At 51.2% G+C, this 27,788-nt stretch overlaps 1 protein-coding gene across 5 annotated transcripts in view; it reads right to left on the bottom strand.

Moving 5' to 3' along the window:
• The window catches only part of LOC147355818 (immunoglobulin lambda-1 light chain-like), a 340,682-nt gene that overhangs the window by 308,423 nt on the left and 4,471 nt on the right, over window positions 1-27,788 (bottom strand). For 2 of the 5 annotated variants that reach the window (XM_086348958.1, XM_086348970.1), the window contains exons 1-2: window positions 2,225-2,357; window positions 1,809-2,115 (exon numbers count right to left, since the gene is read on the bottom strand). In XM_086348958.1, the coding sequence (XP_086205084.1) occupies window positions 1,809-2,115; window positions 2,225-2,270 (353 nt within the window). In that variant the 5' untranslated portion in view covers window positions 2,271-2,357. Of the gene's footprint in view, window positions 1-1,808; window positions 2,116-2,224; window positions 2,358-20,052; window positions 20,363-20,471; window positions 20,592-27,788 lie in introns of those variants that run through there. The other 3 variants (XM_086348956.1, XM_086348950.1, XM_086348951.1) reach the window with 3 other exon arrangements.

Raw genomic sequence — 27,788 nt, 5'->3', positions numbered from 1 at the left:
ACTGGAGTCTGAGTGGTAGGATCGGAGGGCGGAGGAGGGCTCACTGGCTTCTGCTGGTTCCAGTAACAGCAGAGCGGCCAACACTGATTGCGGGGAGCGAGCTCCGCCCGTGGCAAAGGTCATGAGGAAGGAGGCTTGACATACGCAAAGGCGGGATCAAGCCTCAGGAGTCTCCCTGGAAATTCTCGAGCATCTACCCCCAAAACCAGAGTCTGCCTACTTTCTGCTTTGTGCTTTCACCTACACCTCTGACTTTACAGGGGGCTGTCCCCCACTACCTCTCTCTGAAAAAAGTGTTAGCTTACAGCTCCAGTTAATAATTCCTGGGTGTGACAGTGTTTCAACCTACAAACTCCTTTGGAAGTCCTCTAGCCTGCGTGAATAGGTTTTTTCAGCCACATGTGATTGTTCAGAGCCTCCCAGCTGTGAGAGGGAGATGTTCTAAACTGTCTAAACACAGATTCCTTTGAGTAGTTAAAAGATTGATTAGAAATTGTATTGGTGAAGGGTTTTTCACTTATTGGGCCAATGTTTGCTGCTAAGTCTCCATACCCCTTACCTACTGTGTTCTTGGCAGTGTATTGATTGATATAATGGGTGTATAGAAATGTAAGTAGTAGCCTCAGTGTTTGTAACCTTGGACCCTTGAGTTAATTCTTTTCTTGACTGAGCCCACTCACCTTTGCCCTATAGGAATGCAGCTTTGTCCAATGCTTTTTTGGAGGCTGGTGCCTGACTTTGGAATAATCACCTTTAGAGAAAGATAAGTTTCTTAAAATGTTAACAGGCCTCCTGGCCAGAAGATGATGTAATTCACCTGAACTTTTGCATATGATAAGTTTGAAAGCCTGGCTTCGATTAGGATCAGGAACTGCTGTCCTTGCATGACTCCACCCCTTCCCCCATTATCCTCTATGCACAACTTAAGGTATAAAAACTACTTTGGAAAATAAAGTGCGGGCCTTGTTCACCGAAACTTGGTCTCCCCATGTCGTTCTTTCTCTCACCTTCTGGCTGAATTATTCAGCCTCTTTTCTTCACTGAATTTTCCTACTGAGCTATCCTCATCCTATTACTCTTTATATCTTTGATAAAATATTTAAATAAATAGGTCGCCGACGCCGTCCCCGCTTCGAATACCCTGGATCAGCAGGGGCTGGTCCCCGGCAACTGATGTCACCGCTCAGGGTGCAGGGAGCCACAGAGTCAGCTGCGGTCTGTGAGGGGACAGGGGTCTCTCCACACACAGGCCCTGATTGCCGGTCACAAGAGTCCTCAGTTCAGGGCTGCTGATCCAATGTTGATACCCACAGCAGCACCAGCTCTAGGGGCTCAGCAATCCTGTGCTGAGAGAAACCAACAAAAAACAGGAGTAGAATTCATATACCTGCAACCTTATAGAAGAAAGTTAACAATGCAGCCATTAAGTTGAGATTCTTCTAAAATATCAGTCGAAAATAATAAGAAAACACACTACTCAAGATCAGAAATTAAAATGATAGTGTTTGAAAAAGTTGGTTTGAACATGGTGGAGTATTCCAAATTCCCTTTCCCCTAAATGGTCTTACATGGAGCAGAAGGACTGGGAAGAGCAGCTGAGGACATTTTGAGTGAAAACGTGCAGGAAGTTGTGAAGTACGGCCACACACTCTTGTTCTCACCGTGTGAAATGAATATGATTTTATGTCCATTTCAGAGCTGCTGCTACAGTGCCTGCTTTGACAGAGATGTTTCAGTCCCAGGAGGCCCATGTCTGGAGGAGAGCAGGTTTTTGTCTCACTTCTCCACTGGCCTGGAGCACTGTGCCATGATAACTACTACTTTCGTAAGTTGCACAGTAGTAATCCGCCTCATCTTCGGCCTGGAGCGAGCTGATGGTCAAGGTGGCCGTGTTGCCAGACCTGGAGCCGGAGAATCGGTCTGGGACCCCCGAGGGTCGACTGGTACTCCTATAGATGAGGGTTTTGGGGGCCGATCCTGGGATCTGTTGGTACCAGCTCACATAATTACCACCACCGATGTTGCTGCTGCTTCCAGTGCAGGAGATGGTCACCCTCTGGCCCAGGGACCCGGACACGGAGGGCGGCTGGGTCAGCACAGCCTGGGCCCAGGATCCTGGAAGGGGGAGAGACAGAGATGGTGACTCTGGGGTCCAGACACGAGAGCAGGGAGTAGGGCCTGTGAGTCTTCCCAGGGCCCTTCCCCTGTCCCCCCATCCAGTCACCTGTGCAGAGAGTGACCAGGGTGAGGAGCAGAGGGGACCAGGCCATGGTGGACACGGTCAGGGCGTTCTGCGTTCTGTGGCCCCACAGCTGAGCAGAGCGTCCCCACACCGTGCCTTCCCCTCTTCATACCCTGAGAGGGGGCGGGGACTTTCATGCAAATGACCCCCCAGCTCTCTGACCCCACCCAGCTCTCTGTCCCCACACCTTAGGTCTCTGATCCCCCAGCTCTCTGACCCTCCCTGGGCCCTGGGTCAGGCCCCTGTGCCTTGGGGTAGCCAGATCAGGGGCGGGGCTGTGTGGGGCTTGGGAGTGGGAGGTCACGGCTGGGAGCCTTTCATGCAAATGACCACTCCCCCACTCCGAGTTACACTGTGGGTGCATAACTCTTCAGAACTGCCTGGGAATGTCCCCTGTGTCCCATCCAGGCACACTCCCTGTGACCTGGTGATAAGAGCTCTTAGAGTCAACCCTCCCCAACTGGTTTTGAAATTACACAGCTCAGGAAGTGTTTGGTTGGAAAGGAACAGCCAAGGCAGTTACCCTGTAGTGCACGTGCGTGTTGCACTGTGGGTGTGTGGCTTTGAGATTGTAAATGAACCACAATGTGTTCACGGATTAGTGAAAATCTAAGTCGTCACTTTAAACAGGCGCATAAATATAGCTGAAGGAAGTGTTGAGTCGCTAAGTTGTGTCGGACCCTGGTTCTGTTTGATTTTGCATTGCCTCGGTACTGTCTTTAAAACATCATTCTCTTTGTAGGTTCAGTTCACTAAATACAATTTTAACTAAATCACATGAGAGGTATCTTATGAAATTTTATTATTAAGTAAAAGAACATATTTAGAAAGATATTGGCATTCTTAATTCTACTGGCCTCTGAGCGAGGCAGGGCCAGAACCAGTCTTTCTAATACTTACGGATCTCCACTGAGGGATTTTCGTGTCTTAGCAGGACGTTCTACCTGTGAAACAGGGCAGGCTGAGTTATCAGAGCCATGGGTCAGCCTCACATCTGAGATGAGACACAGGACATGACAAGGCAGATCAGCTGTTCTCAGGAATCTCAGATGTGACCATAGACATGGTCAGACAGACCAGCAGTAATGCCTCCTGGGTCAGAGCCCCGGGAGAGCGTCTGCTTTTCCAGTGAGGGCCCCAGCAGCTTCTCTGCTCACTGTGCATAAAGTCAATCCCACAGCAGCTGAGCACAGACACTCCTCAGCCAGAAATCGTTTCCCTCATCTCAGGACCAGGGTTTCTCTTCCCACCCGATTCTTCACTTGATGTGCACACAGATCGGAGTGTGAGCACTCGGGATAAATCAGCTACTAGAGGGGTTCATGGATCCCCTGGGAAACAAAGGGAACCTGGAGAGGAGCAGAGGGATAACGAACTTGGGTCACACATAGACCCAGAGACCTGAGGCTTCTTGGGAAGGAAGGGGTTAGAGAGGTTCAAGGAGGGGCCGAGGAAGTGAGTGTCCAGTTCGGGAAGATCGGAAACACGTCCATGACCTTCTGACATGGTCATGACCATGCAGGTCAACAGTGCAGGTTTGTAGAGAGAGAGGCTCATGATTGGGGGAGTCATGAATGAGGTGAGCTGGAGCGGAGACTCTGAGCAAAGAGATGAGGAGCAGCGGGAGCAGGCTGAGGAGAGCTGGAGGGGTGCACGGGGTGGGCTCTGGGGGCTCCTCCCCTCCTCTCTTTGTGGGAAGAGGGTGGGGACTGACGACCACCTGACCCCTTCACCCTCCACTTCTGGGTGCTCGGCCCCGGGTGCAGCTTCAGTCCCAACAGGAGGCCTGGGGGCCGCGGCTCTGAGTCTGTCCCCTGAGAGGAAGCACCTGCCGCCACGTCCAACTCAGGCCGCTGAGCCCGGGAGCAGGGCCAGCTCAGGGGACCATGTGGGTGTGGTGAGGCTTTGCCAGTTCTGAGCAGGTGCACAGCGCCCCCTGGTGGCGGATGTGGGGAACGTTCACGGCGGTGAGAGTGGGAGCAAGGTGCTGCTCAGCGGCTTGGTTCTCAATCCTGTCTGACTCTTGTGACCCTGTGGACTGTAGCCCACCAGGCTCCTCTGTCCATGGATTCTCAGGCTTGAACACGAGTGGGTAGCCGTTTCTTCCTCCAGAAGGTCTTCTCAACCCGGGGACAGAGCCCACATCTCTTATGTCCCTTGGATCGGCAGGCAGATTCTTTACCACTAATGACACCTGGGAGCCTTATGAAGAAGTAGGGGCTGCCTTTTTCCCTGTCACCAAACACTCTGTCAATGAACAAATAAATGAATTAAATAATAAGTTTTAATGTCTTTGATAACATACAGAGGATTCTCTTTTATTTCCATGTATTTTATTTTCAAATGATTCTGACTACTTTTTCTCATGATTCTTTTTCTTTTTCGTTCATTTATCTCCTTTTCCTTAGGACCCAAGAGTGTTTGTATTTGCTCATCAAATAGATTTGAAGACTTATCCCTAAAAATATCTGTCACCTGATTTCCTCACCTGAGGCATCTCAGCATTAATGTCTATGCAATCTCACTTCCCTTCAATAATTAATTTCCTGGTTCTTGATAGAAGTGACGATTTTTACTGGATCCTGGACTGTGTGGAAATTACTTGAAGAAAGTCTGAGTTCCATTTCCTTTTCCTTTAACAGGAGATGCTTCTGTGACGGAAGATCAGAGATGTGCATTCACTGTCCAGTGACCCAGCAAGGGCAGCACTGACCCCCCTGCTCTGTGCTGCCGACTCCGACCTGGGAACTGGGGGCAACTGCTGTGAGCAGCTCCGTCATCCAGGGGCATGTGACCACCTCTTGTGTGCCGCTGACCTAGGGAGGGGAGTCGAGCTGAGGGGACAGCTGTGCTGCAGTCAGGGCACACTCAGTCTGCTGGGTTCCGTGGTCTCAGGGACTCCAGGAACAGAGGGGCAAACACCTTGCCCTGGAGCCCCATTGCTGTGGGGGAAGCAGGTTTTTGTCTCCTTCTCTCTGGCCTGAAGCACTGTGCAAACTTTCAAGCCATCAGCCCATGAGAAACAGTAATAATCAGTGTCGTCCTCAGCATGAACTGAGCTGGTCAGAGAGGCTGAGTTGCCAGACTTGGAGCCAGAGAATCGATCTGGGACCCCTGGGGGTCGTTTGCTACTTTCATAGGTCAGGAGTCTGGGGGCCTTTCCTGGGAGCTGTTGGTACCAGCTCACATAATAACCCCCAATGTTGTTGCTGCTTCCAGTCCAAGAGATGGTGACCCTCTGACCCAAAGTTCTGAACACAGAGGCCGGCTGAGTTAGCCCAGCCTGGGCCCAGGATCCTGGAACGGGGACAGACAGAGATGGTGACTCTGGGGTCCAGACACGAGAGCAGGGAGCAAGGCCTGTGAGGCTTCCCAGGGCCCTTCCTCTGTCCCTGCATCCAGTCACCTGTGCAGAGTGCACCCTGGGTGAGAAGCAGAGGGGACCAGGCCATGGTGGACACTGTCAGGGCGTCCTGCCGTCTGTGGCCCCACAGTTGAGCAGAGCGTCCCCACACCGCTCCTTCCCCTCTTCATACCCTGAAAGGGGGAGGGCCATTCATTCAAATGACTCCTACCCACTAGTCCCTGGGCCCTGGGTCAGGCCCCTGTGCCTGAGGGTGGCCAGTGGGTTCCCTGGGGCGGGGCAATGTGTGGCCCTGGGGTGGGAGGTCACAGCTGGGAGCCGTGAGCAGAGGCCACCAGGCAGCGCCAGGGTCCCAGCTCCCATCCCCCTAACCACCCTAGGAACGGCCCCCGAGCGCCCCCTGCTGTCCAGGCCCAGACACACATCCTGTGACCCGGTGACCAGAGCCCTCAGGGAAGCCCCTGACCCGCTCTGTGCTCTGTCTCCTTCTTGCCTTCAGGCCAGGAGCCCGTTCTGTGTCCCCTGTGACCTCAGGGCCGTCTGTGGGCTCCCCTCCGACCCTCAGGGTCAGTCTGTACACAGCGCGCTTGGCAGCTCAGGGGTCAGAACTGAGGGAGCGTCTGGGACACATATTCCTTTAATTCAAGCTCAGGTCAGGACAGTGACGATCCCGTGGAAGCAGCCTCCTGACCGTGCAGGACGGGGGTGCTTTCTCCTTCCTTAGAAATGAAGCAGTGCCTTACACACGCACACACACACACAGATTGCTTCGAGGTCCTTTCCTAGTGGATAATAAGCATTTCGTTTTTATACCTAGTAGACCAGGTACTAGTTCCTGGTCTCCTCTTTCCCAAGTTAAATAAAACATCTGCCACGTGTTCACTCCCTATAGGCTTGGGAAGCAGAAGCCACCTTTCTGAGGGAGGCTAACTCTGCTCCCAACTCCCAGGACATGGAATGAAGGTGACTGTGGTGGCACCACCTGTGTCCAGGTGCCCGGATCAGCATCACCCCTGTCCTCCTCTCTTTCATCCAAGGATAGGAGCCCCCAGTCGTCAAGGAAGCTGAGGGACAGCGTCTGGAGCCAAAGGACCAATCGCGGCTCCTGAGGGCTGGGGACCTGCAGGAATCGTGGTTTGGGGTCTCTGGCTGGGACCTGTTGGTTCCCGGACACCTCACACCGCCAGCTCTGCCGCTCTTTCCAGGACTAGAGGACCTGAGCACTGAGCTGGACAATGGGCCCGGCTGAGACACCGCAGACTGCGCTCAGGACTCTGTGCTCAGCGGGGAGGGGGCAGGCGGCACGTCACTGCTACAGAGCCTGACTCTGAGCAGGCAGAGTGACCCTTGTGTGGTGTCAGGAACCACTGTCCTTCCTTCTGACCTCTAAGGGCTCCGCCCCGTCCCAGCTGCTCACACCCCTCCAAGTTCTCAAGGGAAACAGGTATAAGGAAGCAACACTGTAAATAATGCAGGGCCTGCACATCCCGGCTACTCACTGTTTTCCTGGAAGAAAATATTTCACTCTTGCTCAAATTTTCTTTTATCTTTCTTGCTGAATGTTTATTATTATACAAATACGGTCAAATTTTACGATTTTTTTAATTACTGGGACCAGAGTAACACACATTTTTGAACTACTTTTAAATGTATATAATTTTAAAGTTATATACTATTTTTAATAATTGTGGACTTGAACATTTCCCTATTCATTCTCATTAATTTTCAGCATAATTTCATATTTATGACTCATTGGAAAACTCCTTTTGCTAGGAAAGATTGAGGGCAGGAGGACAAGGCGATGACAGAGGTTGAGATGGCTGGGTGGCATCACGGATCCAGTGGACGTGAACTTGGGCAAACTCCAGGATAGTAAGGGACAGGGAACCCTGGTGTGCTGCAATCCATGGAGTCAGACTAGGCCTAGCGACTGAACAACCAGTAGCTTTACAATGTTATGTTGTGCTACTTTTAATGACTTATCTCAGTGACACTCAGGGTTTTGAACGACAGATGAGGAGTAACTGTTCACTGTGCCTTTAATTTCTCTTGCATGTTTGTCCTTTCAGCGCACAGCCTTCTGATATTCCTCAGATTTATCTTTAAGTGTTTTCTGTTGATTGTATCATACATGTTAGTGGTTTTATTTTGAGAAACTGGAGGTTCATTACTCAACTACAAAATACAATTCATTTCTGCATGTTGACTTTTATATCACAAAATCCCAAGTGAAACAGTCACAGAAGCCTGTCTTATTGAGCCCTTGACCCTGAGCTGGGCCTGGCCTGAAACCACCTCTTCTGGGCTCAGCCAATGTCTTCATCAAAAAGTTTTTATCTCTGAACAAGCAATGTTTGCCCAAGAAAACCTGCATTGGATAAGAGTATCTTAGCAATCTAAAAGCTAAATTGAAGCAAAAGATACAATATTATCAAATCTGCTGCTACTGCTGCTGCTGCTAAGTCGCTTCAGTCGTGTCCAACTCTGTGCGACCCCATAGACGGCAGGCCACCAGGCTCCCCCGTCCCTGGGATTCTCCAGGCAAGAACACTGGAGTGGGTTGCCCTCCTCTGTGTGTCCCCTCCCTGGTGGCCAGAGACCTGCTTCCTCTGTGTGTCCCCTCAGCCGTGAGGAGGAGGGGGCTCTTCTCTGTTGAGGTGGGAAGGTGTAGTGGGTGAGGCCAGGGATGTGACTCTGGATTTCTAAACACCTGGATCTTTACTGTGTGTGGAGCTTTCCACACAGTGGACCCCCATCGCTGTGTCCTCTCTTATGAAGTGACCCCTCCTGGGCGTCTCTCCTGCAGGCACAGGGCACAGGCTGCAGGGAGCAGGGCTGTAATACTCATAGCACTTTTTATTGAGAGTATGAAAAGCCCTGAGCAGCGTCTGTTCCCAGGGAGCCTGATATGTGGTGGGTGGTAGGACCCCATCCCAATCAGTGGGTCCGAGAAGACACAGTTCAGGGAAAGTTTGGCTGGATAAGAATGGCCCGACTGTAGTCTGTCCTGCGCTGCACGAGTGTGTTACACTGTAGGTGTGCCTTTGAGACTTTTGTAAATATTTATTTATCTGTTTGTCTGCGAGCTGTCTTAGTTGTGGCTTGTGGGATCTAGTTCCCCGACCAGGGATGAAACCAGGCTGACTGCACTGGGAACACGGAGTCTTAGCTACTGGACCACCTGGGAATTCCCTGAGACAGTAAATGTAGGAAAATATGTCAATGGATTAGTGAAAATTCTAAGGCCATTACTTTAAATACGTGCATGAGTTTAATTGAAGGACAATCTATGCTTATTTCAATTTTTCATTGACAAGAGTTCCATATGTGAAATATAATGATCTTTGTAAGTTTATTTTCTTATTAAGAAAATATTAAATAAATGACACAAGGTGAATCTTCTGAAAATTTTTATTAAATGAAGTGAAACTTAATTTTTACACGGATATTTGCATTATTAATTTTGGGGGGTCTGAGTGAAGCAGAGCAGGAACCAGCCTCTTTCTGCCACTTACAGCATCTGCACTGCAGGAGTTTTATTCTGATGAGGAAGGTGTGTGTCAGAACATGGCAGTCTGAGCGGTCAGAGCCGTGGGTGAGTCTCAGATCTGAGATGAGGGGCAGTACATGCAGGTCAGATCTGCTGTTCTCTGGAAGCTCAGCAGTGACCACAGGAGGTTAACCGGAGTTAGACACGGTCCAGTCCGAGCAGCAGTGGCAGCTGCGTGAGGGAGGGCACAGGGCCGCCGTGGGCCTGCAGCACCGGGTGAATGCAGTGTTTTGGGGACAGTAGCAGTTATAATCAGCCTCAGCCTCAGGCTGCAGCCCAGAGACGAACGGGGGCCCTGCATTGGCTGAGGCAGCCTTGGATCCAGAGAAGTGACTGGGGACCCCGGAGCCCTGGGGCTTATCCGAGTCTGACTTGAACATCAGGAGGTCCTGGGGAGGGCTCCCTGGCTTCTGTTGGAAACAGGACATTTGCTAGCCACCAACATAGACCCACTGTTCAGGGTGCAGTCTGGGAGTCTGGCTGATGCTCCCGGAGACGCAGAGGGAGAGGCTGGCTGAGTCAGCACACGCTGGGAGAGGGAACCTGCAGACACAGACACAGGGGAGATGGGGCAGGAGCTGCAGGAAAACCATGGAAAAAGCCAGGATATCGTACTTTCCCTTGTGGTTCAGCTGGTAAAGAATCCATCTGCAACACGGGAGACCTGGGTTCAATCCCTGGGTCGGGAAGATCCCCTGGAGAAGGGAAAGGCTACCCACTCCAGTATTCTGGCCTGGAGAATTCCATGGACTGTATAGTCCATGGTTTCACAAAGAGTCGGCCATGACTGGGTGACTTTCACTTTCACATCATACTTTTCTAGGAAGGTACTACTGTGGTCTCATAGAAAATATAAGTAAAGAGATTACTTTTTTCCAGGAAAACCTGGAAATTTTATCATTGAATTACTTCACAAAAGACATAATATATACTTATTTACTGGAAATATCTAACAAAATATCTAGCAAACTCCAGCAACTATACTTTGTTCCCATAGATTTGCTTGGTATGTTTATTTTATAAAACATTGCAAAAGATGTAAAATTTCCTAGTTCTTTGAGAAAGCAGTTTAAGTGGTGGACATTCACCTGAAAATAAAACCCGTAAGTGGGAAGATTATAAATCACTCTGGTTAAATAGTGATCCAAATACTCTAAAGAAAAAGTTAATACAGTAATTCCATTATCAGATCAAGTGTTAGTGTTTCCATATACACTTCTGTATAAATTGGAAGACATTTAAAAAATAGATTGAACACCAATAATAGCACAAACCACAGCAACACAGGAACAAAAAAACACATTTGCAATATCCTAATACACACTCATCACACACACCTAACTCCAACAGGTCACCCCCGGGGCCTCTGCCCACAGCTGTGTCTCGTCCTCTGCACAGACTCTCCCAGGAGCTGCTTCTACTTGGAGACACATTCTGACTCCTCACGTTTCCACGTCTTCTCCCTGACCCAGACTTGCCAAAGACTCCACATGGATGAGAAGGAGGGACCAGAATCTGAACTGGCTGGTTAGGTTACCAGGACCACAAGCTCTCAGGGGACAGACCTCAAAGGGAATAGGGACCCCAATCAGGGAGGACAGTTTGCACAGTCTCTGGATCTCTGAGTGGTTTCCCGGTTTTCTGGCCTGGCACCCCCTCTGGGACTCTGCATGGCGCCCCCTCCTGGCCATGGGCACCTCCTCTGGCCCCTGGGATGTCCCAGCCTCCATGCAGAGTGCTTGACCTAGAGAACGCGGCGGAAGCATAGAAGCTGGTCACTTGGGTGATCTGTTAATACGGGGCAGACACACATCATAGCGGACAGGGATGGAGGTTTTCTTTCATACACATTTGTCACTGGGTAAAAAATTCTGTTGAAATTACAAAAGTCCTTGAAGAGCAGACTCATGAATCCCCTATATTCTCACCCAATATCGACCCTCTTCAGTGTGATTTCCCTCCTTCAATCTTCCGCTCCTCTTAGCCCTCATCTTACGTCATCACTGAAAGGCAGCAATCACCTCAGCATCGTCGCTTTCCCTGGGACACTCTTTAGTGCATATCGCGTGTGCACCCAAGCAATCAATTCCAACTACTGTCACAAGGATTCATTTGGTTCTTATTTTCCCCAGTGGTGAGCTAAGTGAATGTTGTGTGTGCTAAGTCACTTCAGTCCTTTGCGACTCTTTGCAACCTCACGCACTGTAGTTCACTAGGCTCCTCTGTCCATGAATTCTCCAGGCAAGAATACTGGAGTGGGTTGCCATGCCCTTCTCCAGGGGATATTCCCTACCCAGAGATCGAACGCACGTCTCTTACATCTCCTGCACTGGCAGGCAAGTTCTTTGCCACTAGCTTTCCCACCTGGGAAGCTCCAAGTGAATGTTGTACAGATTGACAAAGTGAAGGATAAGGGATCTGTTCTGCAGCCTTGAAGTTCAAGACATCATATGTGTCACTGAAATTTGGTCTAGATTGGCTTATGTTTTACAGGCCTAGGGAACATTTGCTGTGGACCAAGACCAGGAAGGTTATGCAAAGACAGACCTTCCTCCCAGATAGGTGCTGAGTTATGAAAATACTTGATGAGGTGGAAACTCTCAAGGCAGGTCAGGAGGCACCCTCTAAACTGTGGGTCTGCTGATGGGAGGAGAGTGGGGAGGGGCCATCACTGGGGTTTTTGTCTCACTTCTCTGCTCGTGTCACTGTGGGTTACACGAAGCTGCTCCCACTGCCACGGTCTGCTCCACAGATGTAGTCAGCCTCATCCGCCTCCTGGACCTTCTGGAAGGTCAGGTACCTCCAGGCCAGAGCCCGAGCCTGAGAAGCGGTCAGAGATCCCATTCCCCTGGATCCAGCAACACCACTGGTGCCCACTCGCATCAGGAAACGGGGACCCTTCCCTGGGACCTTCTGGTGCCAGTCCACATAGTAGCTGCTGTAGCCACTGCTCAGGGTGCAGGTGAGCTTGGCCGAGGCTCCCAGGGAGGCAGATGCAGAGGGCGGCTGTGTCAGCGCAGGCTGGGAGAGGAACCCTGAAAGCACAGACACCCTTTATGTCCTGAGGAAGGACAGGGAGGTACGTTTCCTGCATGTGGTGGGGGTGGTTAGGGAGGGGGAGTCAGGGTCCTGAGGGCTGTCCTGACCTGTGCAGTGAAGGAGGGGCGTCAGAAGGGAGAGGGGAGTCCAGGCCATGGTGCAGCCGCCCCGGAGCTCTGCTGAGGCTGCTACTGCCCATCTCTTATGCCTCCACCCCCAGGAGAAAGGACCCCTCATACAAATGTGCCCATGTCCTCTGACCAACCAAACATTTCCCTGAGTTCTGTGCGTTGCCCAGGGTTCAGTATCACATCTGGGAGGGTGACCTGAGCTGGTTCTGTCCTGAGGTTCCCCAGGGACACAGAGAGGACCCGCACCTGAGAGTCTGAGACCTGAGGCTTCTGAAGAAGGGAGATGTCGGAGAGGTTCAAGGGGAGGATGAGGAAGTGAGTGTCCCACTCAGGAAGATCTGAAAACATGTCCATGACCTTTTGACAAGGTGAACTTGATCATGCTGGAGGAGGTCACGGGGTGGAGGGTTGTAGAAAGAATGGAGCCCAGGACTGGGGAGGAAAGCCATGAATCAGAGGGGGAGGGGGAGGGAAGGAAGGCTATTAGGAAAGAGCTGAGGAGGGGCGGGAGGAGACTGAGGGGAGCTGATGGGACTGGGATCTGGGAGCTCCACCTCTCCTCTGATCCTGGGGAAGAGGGTGGGGCCTGATAAACACCTGAGCCCCAAACCCTCCAGTTCTCACTCATGGGCCCCCTTTGCAGCTTCACTCCCAGCAGGAGGCCCGGGGGTTCAGGGCTCTGAATTTGTCCCCTGAGAGGAAGCACCTGCTGTCACGTCCAACTCAGGCCAGTGAGCCTGGGGACTCATCCAGTCAGGGGACCATCTGGTGTGTTCAGGCTTTGCCAGTTCGGAGCAACTGCACAGCGCCCCCTGGTGACGTGCTCGGGGAATGATCATGGTGGGGAAATTGCAAGGAACGAGGGGCAACTGCCTTTTCTCAGGTCATCAGATACTCCAACAACGAACAGATTCATTAAATGACAATAAGTATTACATGTCTGTGAGTTTAACAGGTGAACGTCTTTTTTACTTTCACCTGTTGCATTTCTGTGTTTCTGCCTGCTTTGTTCTCATGGTGGTGGTGGTGTAGTTGCTAAGCCGCATGTCCCGCTCTTGGGACCGCCGTGGTCTGTAGCCCGCCAGGTTCCTCTGTCCACGGGATTCCCCAGGCAAGAACACTAGAGTGGGGTGCCATTTCCTTCTCCAGGAGATCTTCCAGACCCAGGAATCGAACCTGGGTCTCTTCATTGCAGGCAGATTCCTGCGTTGTAGGCGGATTCTTCACCGATTGAGCTATAAGGAAAGCCCACTTTGTTCTTGTAACTGTATTTTTTGCATTTCCTTTTCCCTTTTCCTCAAAAGTGCTTATACTTCCTCATCAAATAGATTTGATGATTGTTCACTACAAATATCTGTCACCTGATTTTATCATCTGAGTCATCTCAGCATTGATGTCTATGTACATCTCTTTTCCCATTGTTACTTATTTTCCTAGTTCTTGATATCAGTGATATTTTTTTACTAGATCCTGGACTTTGGGGATGACCGAGTCATTTCCTCGGTAGGATGATAAGAAGTCTAGGGGTCCTCAAGGAGAGAGGGTTCTGGAATTCTCAAGGAGAAAGAAAGGACAAACTTTTTTTCCCCCTCTACATTCTTTAGGATTATATAACAATAATGTATCCTGCCTGAGGACAGTCTCTGGATTAAACCTTCTGGCTAATCCTGTTATCTTAAAATGTAAATTATGGGAATAGGTCTGGTGAGGTCTTTACAACCTCCAGACATTCTTTGGATTCATTCAGTTCAGATCAGTGGCTCAGTCGTGTCCGACTCTTTGCAACCCCATGAATTGCAGCACGCCAGGCCTCCCTGTCCATCACCAACTCCCGGAGTTCACTCAAACTCACGTCCATTGAGTTGGTGATGCCATCCAGCCATCTCATCCTCTGCCATCCCCTTCTCCTCCTGCCCTCAATTCCCTCCAGGCATCAGAGTCTTTTCCAACGAGTCAACTCTTTGCATGAGGTGGCCAAAGTACTGGAGTTTCAGCTGTAGCATCATTCCTTCCAAAGAACACTCAGGGCTGATCTCCTTTAGAATGGACTGGTTGGTGGATTCATTTTGACATTTGGCAAAACTAATACAATTATGTAAAGTTTAAAAATAAAATAAAAAAAAAATAGAATGGACTGGTTGGATGTCCTTGCAGTCCAAGGGACCCTCAAGAGTCTTCTCCAACACTACAGTTCAAAAGCATCAATTCTTCGGCACTCAGCTTTCTTCACAGTCCAACTCTCACATCCATACATGACCACTGGAAAAACCATAGCCTTGACTAGACGGACCTTTGTTGGCAAAGTAATGTCTCTGCTTTTGAATATGCTACCTGGGTTGCTCATAACTTTCCTTCCAAGGAGTAAGCGTCTTTTAATTTCAGGGCTGCACTCATCATCTGCAGTGATTTTGGAGACCAAAAAAAAAACCCAATTCTGACACTGTTTCCACTGTTTCCCCATCTATTTCCCATGAAGTGATGGGACCAGATGCCATGATCTTCGTTTTCTGAAAGTTGACCTTTAAGCCAACTTTTTCACTCTCCTTTTTCACTTTCATCAAGAGGCTCTTCAGTTCCTCTTCACTTTCTGCCATAAGGGTGGTGTCATCTGCATATCTGAGGTTATTGATATTTCTCCCAGCAATCTTGATTCCAGCTTCTACTTCTTCCAGCCCAGTGTTTCTCATGATGTACTCTGCATATAACTTAAATAAGCAGGGTGACAATATACAGCCTTGACGTACTCCTTTTCCTACTTGGCACCAGTCTGTGGTTCCATGTCCACTTCTAACTGTTGCTTCCTGACCTGCATATAGGTTTCTCAAGAGGCAGGTCAGGTGCCTGCCTCTCAAGAGGCAGGTCTGGTATTCCCATCTCCTTCAGAATTTTCCACAGTTTATTGTGATCCAGACAGTCAAAGTCTTTTGCATAGTCAAGAAAGCAGAAATAGCTGTTTTTCTGGAACTCTCTTGCTTTTTTGATGATCCAGTGGATGCTGGTAATTTGATCTCTGGTTCCTCTGCCTTTTCTAAAACCAGCTTGAACATCAGGAAGTTCTCAGTTCACAGACTGATGAAGCCTGGCTTGGAGAATTTTGAGCATTACTTTACTAGCATGTGAGGTGAATGCAATTGTGCGGTAGTTTGAGCATTCTTTGGCGTTGCCTTTCTTTGGGATTGGAATGAAAACTGACCTTTTCCAGTCCTGTGGCCACTGCTGAGTTTTCCAAATTTGCTGGCATATTGAGTGCAGCACTTTCAACAGCATCATCTTTCAGGATTTGCAATAGCTCAACTGGAATTCCATCACTGTGGATTCGTTGGAGAGTATATAACTCCATTGCTAAGACTAGCAAGGGGCTACTCTTTGTACCCCCTTCTGATGCCTATGTCAGAAGCGTTCTCTATCTCTTTTATACTTTAATAAAAGTTTATTACACAAAAGCTCGTCTCTGGCCCAGGATTGAATTCTTCTCCTCCTGAGGCCAAGAATCCCGGCGTCCTTGCATGGTTCAGCAACAACCTTTCAGGGAGATTACATGAAGCAACTTGTTGGGAGCAGCCCAAGCACGAACCAACCTGGGGGAGTGGCGCCGCAGAAGAATAAGGAAAAATAAGACTCAGAAATAAAGTGGGGCTCAGGGGGCTGATGCCATTTTAGGCAAAAGCCCAGATCCTGATCCTTGCAGGCCTTTTATTGTTGACTTCTACTTCCTTAACGTGCTCCAGAGATATCTGTCCTTTACAATCTCAGATTGGGGATAAAGACATACAATGCACAGTCCTTCAGGCCTTTCATGACTCTGTTTAGCCCTTCTGCTAGTGACGCCCTTTCTCAGCAACTCCCTCAAGGCTCTGGAGCAGGCACTAAGGGTTTTCCATCAGTCACATCAGTACTTCAACACCTCGTTTTCAAGATCTCTTTCCAAGATGTACTTGTAACTACTCCCAGCCCTTCACCTGGGGTTGATGAGAAAGTCATTCTTATTTTTCAAGGAGGCTCTGTTAATTACACTACAGGCCTGTGCATAGCATATTCCCTACATATCCCCCTTTTTTATTTCTTGAAGCTTATTTTTGGTGATTATTGGCAATCATAGAAGCCAAAGTGATAGTGGCTAATTGCTGTTGTTGTCTGAAAGCGGCCCTGTTCATTATAGTACAGGCCTGTGTATAGCATATTCGCTACAGAAACTGTGATTCCTATTTCCTGTTCCTTTTATCTGGAGAGCCCCCTGCAGCAGAAGGTCAGGAGTGTGTATTCACTACCACTGACCCAGCAAGAGGGGCACTGACCCCAGTTCTCTGACCTGCCGACTGACCTGGGAACACAGGGCAACGACTGTCAGCAGCTCCTTGCATCCGGATGGGTGTGAAATCCTCCTCTGCTGGGCTGCTGCCCTCAGGGAGGGGTGTCAGGCTGAGGGGGCTGCTGTGCTGCAGTGGGTGGACGCTCAGCCCCCTGGGCTCCCTGGCCTCAGTCGCCAGAGATGGAGCTGGTGACTACAGGGCCAACCGCCTGTGCCCACCTGGTATTCAGCACTGTTGACCCGGGGGAGCCCCACCTCCCCTGGGGTCAGGCTCATGTCCTTGCTGGCCCCACAGTCACAAACAGGGGACAGGAGCGCAGACATGCCTGCCTTGTCCCCGGGGTTCTGCTCAGTCACCTGCAAATGGGGACTCGGACTTGGTGACTGAACAGATCTGGGTGCTAAGCAGATCCACTCATTATCCGCAGTAGTAATGGGAACAAGGCTTTGAGGAGCTGTGATTTCAAAACACAAGCTCACCAGGAATCAATGACACAGTGGCTATAAAAGTGGCATAAAGCAGAAGATGACCTTGGGAACTTTTACTATTTTTGGACTGAGGGAAATGTTAAATTATAAACATACATAGAAATAGCTTAGTATTAATATAAAGTATCTTAACAGACCCAAGACCAGGATTGATAAGAACTAATAACTTTCAAAATTTGCTTTATTATTTTTGTCTGTAATTATTGTTTCTATGTTTAGGACCCCATTGTACTTGACCCAGAGTTGCCTACCTGAACCCCATCTGACCAGTCCAAGGTTACCGGACATAAACCCTTCTCTCAGGACATCCCTGGGGCTTATAGAATGCTTCCCAGGACCAAAATCAAAGGTCAGCCTCATGTCCAGTGATGTGAATGATTAAGGGAGGGAACTCAGCTCCACGGCTCCCTTGATCACATGGGTGACCAGGGTGCACTTCAGTGGTATCAGAAATTGTTTAAATTTTCTGAGATTTCAGCAAAACTGACTGTACAATTGGGAATAGACTTATTATGAACCAGAACATACCTCAGGAATTAATGGATTCTGGGGTATTTTTTAACATTTGAAGGTTCTCTAAGAGCAAGCCCCTGACAGGCTGAGGCTCTCGTCCCAGTTTCCCATCTACCTGTGTCGCTGTGAGAAGCCCTGTTGCACCAGCCTGCACGGTCAGAGTCAGCCTCGTCCTCGGGCTGCAGCCCAGAGAAGAGCAGGAGCCCTACATTGGCCGAGGCATCTTTGGATCCAGAAAACCCACGGGGGACCCCGGAGCCTGATTCTTACTGGAGTCTCAGTGGTAGGACCAGAGGACCGAGGAGGACTCGCTGGCTTCTGCTGGTTCCAGTAACAGCAGAGTGGCCGACACTGATGTCACTGCGCAGGGTGCAGGGAGCCACAGAGTCAGCTGTGGTCTGTGAGGGGACAGGGGTCTCCCCACACACAGGCCCTGATTGCTGGTCACAGGAGTCCAGGGCCTCAGGGCTGCGGTGTGGTCACTCACAGCAGCGCACCAGCTCTAGGGGAGAAGCTAGTCTGTCCTCAGAGAAACCATTAATAAACAGGGGTGGCCCGATCTACTTGCAACTTTTTAGAAGAAAGTTAACAATACAACCATTAAATTAAGATTCTCCCGAAATACCAAATGAAAATATTAGAAAACCACGTGAGTTATGATCAAACTTAAAATGATCACGTGTCTGTACAAGTCAGGGGGAACGTCGTGGATTATTCTAGATTCACTTTCCCCTTATGCTCTTACATGGAGCAGAAGAACAGGAAGAGCAGGGGAGGGGCTTCAGGGGAAATATGTGCAGTAAGTTGTGAAGTGTGGCCCCTCCGTTCTTATTCTCACCACGTGAAACAAAGTACGACTTTATGTCCATTTCTGAGCTGCTGCTACAGCGACCACTTCCCACAATGTTTGGTAATTGTGTTCCTTGCTCAGTAGCTGTGTCTGAGGCCCGATTCCACGAGCCAAAGATCCGCACTGCTTGATTTGGAGCCTATTAAGCAAAGTTCCTCTGATACAGTGGGAAATATGTCATTTTGTGTGCATGAAAATTGAGGATAGGGCAATTGTAAGGCTTAAAGAAAAAGGCAGAATTAGAAAGAATAATCCCACTTATTCCAAAATACATCACTGTTAACTGTGGCCCCACAGCCCAGGCAGCCAATGTGCAGACCCCACACCTGAGTGTGAAAGGGCAGTGAGAGGGAGCAGGACACAGGCGTGTGACCTGTGCTCTGTGACCCCATGTGCGGGTGAGGCCGGGAGCTCAGGGTTGGGGTCACTTCCCCCTGGGTGAGGCCTCCTGTGAGCAGCAGGGCTGAGTCCCAGCTGAGCAGGAGCAATCTGCCTCATCATCGGGCTAGAGCCCAGAGATGGACAGGGGACCCCACCTGACCTGGATCTCGCCAGCCTCGCTGAGACCCTGCGGGCGGGTTGTGACTCCTGTGCTCAGGAGCTTGGGGCTCAGCACGACTGAAACAGCAGCCAAATCGCCCCCTCGGTGCCAACAGTGTTGCTGTTCCCAGGCAGGTGAGTGTGGCTGAGTGTCCATAGAGTCACTGACCCTGGCTGAGTCCACCCTGCCTGAGCCCCGGACTCCATGAGGGGACAGAGGAGGCTGAGAACAGGACTTGCTCCCTGTGCAGGAGAGAGGGCAGAGGGCTTGGGGACCTCACAGGGCTGAGATGCGCTGACGGATCCCCACCTCAGACACTGAGATAGAGAACTAACAGACCCTGTGTCCCCAGCGATGGGAGACAGATTTTCTGTGTCCTTTGAGACCCTACCTGGGAATGGGCTGCTGGAGGGACTTTGAGGACAGAGGGGAGAGAAGGCGCCACCATGCACAGGCAGTCCCCCCGATGACCTGGACCCAGGGTGCGGCAGCAGCAGCAGAAGGTCCAGCAGAGCCTGAGCAGGAAACCCCTGGGCTGCCCCACCTCCTGCAGTGAGACGGAGTCCTGGTCTAGTTCCCGCTGGCCTGGAGCTCTGGGGGAGCCTGAGAGGCAGACACAGGAAAGGCAGGAGCAGCAGCCTGGGCCTCAGCTCAGCCCATGGACAGCCAAGGAGCTGACACAGCTGTGTCAGACACAGCTGTACGCTGTCTCTCTGGTTCTGACCTGACCGTCATGGACTCTGTCCACCAGGACCTGCCTCTGGCATTCAGGGCCTTCTGTTCAACTTCAGATATTCATATAAAATGTGGTTGCCGAAAGCAAAGCTTTGGTGAGGGGGCAGAATGAAGCAGAATTAAAAGGATTTCCTGAGCAATTTCCTGGTGTGAGGCTCAGACCCCCATTTTAAAACAAACAAACCACAGAAGTGTCTGCACTGGCAGAAGATGCTTCAGCCCCGCGAGGCCCATGACTTGGGGGAGAGCAGGTTTTTGTCTCACTTCCCCCCTGGCCTGGAGCACTGTGTAACTATTGCTACTACTGTCAGGAGATGCACAGAAATAATCCGCCTCGTCCTCGGCCTGGAGCGAGCTGATGGTCAGGGTGGCTGTGTTCCCAGACCTGGAGCCGGAGAATCGGTCGGGGACCCCAGAGGCTCGACTGGTCGCACCATAGATGAGGGTTCTGGGGGCCGATCCTGGGATCTGTTGGAACCAGCTCACATAATTGCCATATCCAACGTTGCTGCTGCTTCCAGAGCAGGTGATGGAGACCCTCTGGCCCAGGGACCCGGACACGGAGGACGGTTGAGTCAGCACAGCCTGGGCCCAGGATCCTGGAAGGGAGAGAGACAGAGATGGTGAGTCTGGGGTCCAGACACGATAGCGGGGAGCACAGCATGTTTGCCTTCCCAAGAACACTCCCCTGTCCCTGCATCCAGTCACCTGTGCAGAGAGCGACCAGGGTGAGGAGCAGAGGGGCCAAGGCCATGGTGCACACAGTCAGGGCGTCCTGCCTTCTGTGGCCCCACAGCTGAGCAGAGCGTCCCCACACGGCTCCTTCCCCTCTTCATACCCTGAGAGGGGGCGGGGCCTTTCATGCAAATGACCGTCCTCCCTGGCCCCCCCACAATGCTCTGATGACACTGGGGCCTGGGTCAGCTTCCTGTGCCTGAGGGAGACCAGTGGGTGATCAGAGGAGGGGGTTGTGTGGGCATTGGGGGTTGGAGGTCACAGCTGGGAACCCTAAGCAGAAAGCACCAGGAAGAACCAGGGGACTCATCTCAGCTCTCATAGCTGCAGACCCACAGGAATGGCTTGGAACGCCCCCTGGTGTCCCGGCCCAGACATACATCCAGTGACCTAGTGATCAGAGCTCTTAAAATCAACTTTCCCAGCACTGGTTTTGAAGTTACACAGTTCAGGAAGAGTTGTGTTGGAAAAAAAAAACCAGGTGTAATTTATCCTGTAGTGCATGTGACTGTTACACAGTGGATGTGTGACTTTGAGATTTTAAATGAACCAAAATGTGATCATGGAGTAGTAAAAATCTAAGGTCATCACGTAAAATGCTATGCTAAGTCACTTCAGTCGTGTCCGAATCTGTGTGACCCCATAGACGGCAGCCCACCAGGATCCCCCGTCCCTGGGATTCTCCAGGCAAGAACACTGGAGTGGGTTGCCATTTCCTTCTCCAATGCATGAAAGTGAAAAGTGAAAGTGAAATCACTCAGTCGTGTCCAACTCTTAGCGACCCTATGGACTGCAGCCCACCAGGCTCTTCCGTCAATGGGGTTTTCCAGGCAAGAGTACTGGAGTGGGGTGCCATTGCCTTCTCCGAATAGATGCCTACATTTAACTGAAAAAAATGTTGTGGTTCAGTCACTAAGTTGTGTCCGACTCTGACTCTATTTTATTTTGCATTGCCATGGTACTATTTCTAAAACATACTTTTCCTTGTAGATTCTGTTCTTTAAATAAGATTATTTTAAAGACTTTCTGACATGTATGGCATCTCCACTAAAGGATTTTCATGTCTTAGCAGGACGTTCTCTCTGTGAAACAGGGCAGGCTGAGTTATCAGAGCCATGGGGCGGTCTCAGATCTGAGATGAGACACAGGACATGACAAGGCAGATCAGTTGTTCTCAGGAATCTCAGATGTGATCATGGGGATCAAACCTGACTTAGGCATGGTCCAGACAGAGCAGCAGTCACGGCCCCGGGGGCAGAGCCCCAGGACAGGGCCTGCTTTCCCAGCTCAGGGCCCCAGCAGCTTCTCCCGGGCTCACTGTGCATAAAGTCACTCCCACAGCAGCTGAACACAGACACTCCTCAGCCAGGAATCATTTCCCTGGTCTCAGGGAAGGGAAACTCCTGGAAGGGTTTCTCTTCCCTCCTGACTCCTGACTCAATGGGCACACGGGACGGAGTGTGAAGGTTCACGGGATAAATCAGCTGCTGGGTGGGTATCACTGGATCCCCTGGGAAATGAGGGGGAACCAGGGGTGGAACAGGGAGGGGTCAAGCTAGGGTCACCCCTGAGAGCCGGAAACCTGAGGCTTCTTGGGAAGGAAGGGTTAGAGAGGTTCAAGGAGGGGGATGAGGAAGTGAATGTTTCAGGAAGATCTGGAAACTCGTTCATGACTTTCTAAGAGCATGAGCTTGGTCACCACTGTGGAGGCCAACAGTGTATATCTGTAGAAAGAGCGAGGCCCAGAATTGGGAGGAAAGTCATGAATGAGGGGAGCGGGAGGGCAGGCTCTGAGCCAAGAGATGAGGAGGAGCAGGCGCAGGCTGAAGAGAGCTGGAGGGGTGCACGGGGTGGGCTCTGGGGGCTCCTCCCCTCCTCTGTTTCTGGGAAGAGGGTGGGGACTGATGACCACCTGACCCCTTCATCCTCCAAATCTGGGTGCTCAGCCCCGGGTGCAGCTTCAGTCCCAGGAGGAGGCCTGGGGGCCGCGGCTCTGAGTCTGTCCCCTGAGAGGAACCACCTGCTCTCACATCCAACTCAGTCCGCTGAGCCCGGGTGCAGGGCCAGCTCAGGGGACCATGGGGGTGCGTTGAGGGGCTGCCAGTTCTGAGCAGGTGCACAGCGCCCCCTGGTGACGCACCCGGGGAACGTTCACGGCGGTGAGAGTGGGAGCAAGGTGCCGCTCAGTTACTTGCTTCTCAATCCTGTCTGACTCTTTTGCGACCCCGTGGACTCTAGCCCACCAGGCTCATCTGTCCATGGGATTCTCCAGGCAAGAACACTGGAGAGGGTTGCCGTTTCTTGCTCCAGAGGATCTTCCCACCCCAGGGACAGAACCCACATCTCTTATGTCCGTTGCATTGGCAGGCGGGTTCCTTACCTCTAGCAACACCTGGGATGTTTTATGAGAGGAAGCAGGGGCGCTCTTTTTTCCTGTCAGCAAACACTCTTTCAATTAACAAATGAATGAATTGAGTAGCAGTAACTATTACATGTCTTTGATAGTGTACACATACTTGTTTTTTATTTCTCCTATTGTATTTTCAGGTGATTCTTACTACTTTTTCTCCTTTTCCTACATCTGTCTCCTTTTCCTTAGGACCCAAGAGTGTTTGTATAGATTTGATGATTTGTCCCTAGAATCATCTGTCACCTGATCTCATCATCTCAGGCATCTCACCAGTGATGTCTATGCCGTCTCATTTCCCTTCATTATTAGGTTCCTGGTTCTTGATAGAAGTGACGATTTTTACTGGATCCTGGACTGTGTGGAAATTGCTTAAATAAACTCTGGGTTCTATTTCTTTTTCCTTTAACAGGAGATGCTTTTGTGGCGGAAGCTCAGGGATGTGCGTTCGCTGCCCAGTGACCCAGCAAGGGCGGTACTGACCCCCCTGCTCTGTGTGGCTGACTCCGACCTGGGAACTGGGGGCAACTGCTCTCAGCAGCTCCTTTATCCAGGGGCGTGTGACCACCCCTTGTGTGCCGCTGCCCTAGGGAGGGGAGTCCAGCTGAGGGGGCAGCTGAGCTGAAGTCAGGGGACACCCAGACGGCTGGGTTCTGTGGACTCAGGGACTCCAGGAAAGGAGGGACAGACATCTTGCCCTGGCAGCCCCATGGCTGTGGGGGAAATAGGTTTTTGTCTCCTTCTCTCTGGGCTGAAGCACTGTGCAAACTTTCAAGCTGTCAGCCCATGAGAAACAGTAGTAATCAGTATCCTCAGCATGAACTGAGGTGGTCAGAGAGGCTGAGTTGCCAGACTTGGAGCCAGAGAATCAATCTGGGAGGCCTGAGGGTCGTTTGCTATTTTCACAGGTCAGGACTCTGGGGGCCTTTCCTGGGAGCTGTTGGTGCCAGCTCACATAAAGACCCCAGGGTTGCTGCTGCTTCCAGTGCAAGAGAGGGTGACCCTCTGACCCAAAGTCCCGGACATGGAGGGCGGCTGAGTCAGCATAGCCTGGGCCCAGGATCCTGGAAGAGGGAGAGACAGACATGGTGACTCTGGGGTCCTGACAGGAGAGCAGGGAGCAGGGCCTGTGAGTCTTCCCAGGGCCCTTCCCCTGTCCCCCCATCCAGTCACCTGTGCAGAGAGCGACCAGGGTGAGGAGCAGAGGGGACCAGGCCATGGTGGACACAGTCAGGGTGTCCTGCCTTTTGTAGCCTCACAGCTGAGCAGAGTGTCCCCACACCACTCCTTCCCCTCTTCATACCCTGAGAGGTGGAGGGTCCTTTCATGCAAAGGATCCTGTGCATCACACTGACCCTCCCAGGCCCTGGGCCAGGTCTCTATGCCTGACGGTGGCCAGAGAGTTGTCAGGGATAGGGCTCTGTGGGTCTCAGGAGTGGGAGTCACAGCTGGGAGCCTTGAGCAGAGGTCACCAGGCCTTGTCAGGGAGCTCTGTCGGGGGGCCCAGCTCTGCCGCCCACCACCCAACTTCAGAAATGGACCCTGAGCGCCCCACACCCCTCGTCCAGGCCCAGACACATCCTGTGACCTGGAGAGCAGAGCCCTCAAGGACAGATCCTGCCTCCTGCTCTGTGCACTGTCCCCTCTTTAGCACCAGGCCAGGTGCCCCTTCTGTGTCCCCCTGAGCTCAGGACCATCATGGGCTCCCCTCAAATCCTCAGGATGAATCTGTCCAGAGCTTCCATGACTGCTCAGGGGTCAGGACCGAGGGGCATCTGAGACACAAATTCCTCTCAGATCAGGATCAGGTCAGGGCAGTGCCGGCCCTGGAGCGGGAAGGTGGGTCTCCTTCTGTGCAGGACAGCAGGGTCCCTCCTCTGTGGGCCTCCTCCCTGGTGGGCAGATCCCTCCTTCCTCTGTGCGTCCCCTCAGCCCTGAGGAAGAGGGGGCAGTTCTCTGAGGAGGGGGTGAAGGTGTGGAGAGAGGCCTGAGGTGGGACTCAGCATTCCTAAATGCCTGCATCTTTACTGTGTGTTTGAACAAAAGAGCCTCTTGATGAAAGCAAAAGAGGAGAGTGAAAAAGTTGGATTAAAACCCAACAGTTAGAAAACTAAGGTCATGGCATGTGGTCCCATCACTTCATGGCAAATAGATGGGGAAACAGTGGAAACTGACAGACTTCACGTTTGGGCTCCAAATCACTGCAGATGGGGACTGCAGCCATGAAATTAAAAGACGCTTGCTCCTTGGAAGAAAAGCTATGACCAACCTAGACAGCATATTAAAAAGCAGATACATGACTTTGCCAACAAAGGTCTGTCTAGTCAAAGCTATGGTTTTTCCAGTAGTCATGGAAAAGTTGAGAGTTGGACTATAAAGACAGCTGCGCACCAAAGAAACGATGCTTTTGAACCCTGGTGTTGGAGGAGACTTTTGAGAGTCCCTTGGACTGCAAGGAGATCCAACCAGTCCATCCTAAAGGAAATCAGTCCTGAATATTCATTGAACAGACTGAAGCTGAAGCTCCAATACTTTGGCCACCTGATGCAAAGAACTGACTCATTTGAAAAGACCCTGATGCTGGGAAAGATTGAGGAAAGGAGGAAAAGCAGATGACAGAGGATGAGATGGTTGGATGGCATTTCCAACTCAATGTACATGAGTTTGAGTAAACTCCAGGAGTTGGTGATGGACAGGGAAGCCTGGCGTGCTGCAGTCCATGGGGTCGCAAAGAGTCGGACATGACTGAGCTACTGAACTGAACAGAACTTACTGTGTGTGAAGCCTTCCACATGCTGGACCCTGTCCCATGGCCTGTCTTATGAAGTGGCCCCTCCTGGGCGTCTGTCCTGCAGGCACAGGGCACCGGCTGCAGGGAGCAGGCCTGGTGATGCTCCTGGCAGTTTTTATTGAGACTCTGAAGGGCTCTGAGCAGTGTGTGTCCCCAGGGATCCTGATACATAATAGCTGTTAGGACCAACCATCCCAAATAGCAGGTTAGAGAAGGTAGAGGTCGAAGTGATTGGTTGGCAAAGAACAGTTAACTGTAGCTTGCCCTGCACTGGTGAGGTGTTACACTCTGGGTGTGTGAGATTTTAAACGAACCAAATGTGGTAATGGATTAGTGAAAATCTACAGTCATTCCTTAAAATCTGTGCATGAATTAAACTGACGGAAAATCGACGTTCTCTCTTAATATTTCACTTACAAGGGTACAGTTCTGGAAAACTAATTATCATTGTAAGTTCTTTTTTATTAAAAAGTTCTTTTTAATTGACTTCATAGGTATCCTAGGAAATTTTAAATATTATCCAGTAAAAATATTTCTACAAAGATATTTGTATTCCTAACTTGTTTGGACTTTGACTAAGGCAGGGCTAGAACCAGCTCTTTCTGCCACATATTGCCTCTCCACTGGGGAGTGCTTATCTCTGAGCAGCCTGTGAAAACAGGGCAGGCTGACGTATGGGAGCCATAGGTCAGCTCAGAGCTGACTTGAGGGAACGTGCGTGACAGGTCAGGTCTGCTGACCTTGGACACTCAGAAGTGACCATAGGAAGATAGGCTGAGTTAAAGGAGGTCCAGGTAAGGTAGCAGTGACCGCCCTGGCGGGGAGGGGATGAGCTGGGGTCACACCTGAAGTCTGGAGACCTGAGGCTTCTCTGGTAGGAGGGCTAGAGAGGTTGCAAGGGAGGACAAGGAAGTGAGCGTCTGGTCAAGGAAGCCTGGAAACTGACCCATGACCTGATAGAGTGACGTTGGTCTGGAGGAGGAGGTCTCTGGTGAAGGGTTGTAGAGAGGAGCCCAGATTGGGGAGGAAAGATTGGGGATCAGAGGGGTGCTCTTAGGAAAGAGCAAGAGAGGAGTAGCAGAGGCTGCGGGGAGAGGGAGGGGTGCAAGGGGTGTGCTTGGGGGCCGCTCCCCTCCTCTGCTCCTGGGGAAGAGGGTGGGGCCTGATGATGCCCTGAGCCCATCACCGTCCAGGTGTGACTCCTGGGCCCCGTGTGCAGCTTCACTCCCAGCAGGGGGCCAGGGGGTCGGGGCTCTGGGTTTGTCGCCTGAGAGGAAGCACCTGCTGTCACGTCCAGCTCAGTCCAGTGAGCCCTGGTGCAGGGTCAGGGGACCACTGGGTGTGTTCGGGTTCAGCCAGTTCTGAGCAGGTCCACAGCGCCCCCTGGTGATGCGCTCGTGGAATGGTCACGGTGAGGAAAGTGAGGAAGGAAGGGCTGCCCTGTATTCCTCCATTGGAAGGACTGATGCGGAAGCTGAAACTCCAGTACTTTGGCCACCTCACGCGAAGAGTTGACTCATTGGAAAAGACCCTGATGCTGGGAGGGATTGGGGGCAGGAGGAGAAGGGGACGACAGAGGATGAGATGGCTGGATGGCATCACTGACTCGATGGACATGAGTCTGAGTGAACTCCGGGAGTTGGTGATGGACAGGGAGCCCTGGCGTGCTGCGATTCATGGGGTCGCAAAGATTCAGACACGAATGAGCGACTGAACTGAACTGAACTGAATGACCTCAGACCCCTGAATGGTATGCTAATACACTAACGAATTTCAGGATTCCCTGATGTCTGTGTTTGCTCCGCCTAGCTCGTGGGTTCACTGCCAGGACACAACCACCCGACCTGAGTTTCCAGGGTTCAAACTCCCAGCATGCCTGTGGGTGGTACCTGGTCAGGATTCTGTCTGAGCTTCCTTCCCAGGTTGATAAGGAGTCAAGGTTGAATTTGCAGGGCCTTCCGGGACCTTCCCAGCCCAGACTACATGGCTCTGCTCTTATTTCTCTCTTTGCAAAGAGAATAGGAGTCTCTCAGGAACAACAAAGCCCTTCTTGATCACTTCCAGGGGTTCTCATTTACCCTTGATCATGGTC

This window comes from Bos grunniens, chromosome 17 (assembly GCF_055505025.1).
Source record: "Bos grunniens cultivar Pamir isolate PY7600 chromosome 17, Bosgru_T2T1.0, whole genome shotgun sequence".
Taxonomy (NCBI): domain Eukaryota; kingdom Metazoa; phylum Chordata; class Mammalia; order Artiodactyla; family Bovidae; genus Bos; species Bos grunniens.
This window is presented reverse-complemented; position numbering and strand designations above follow the sequence as displayed.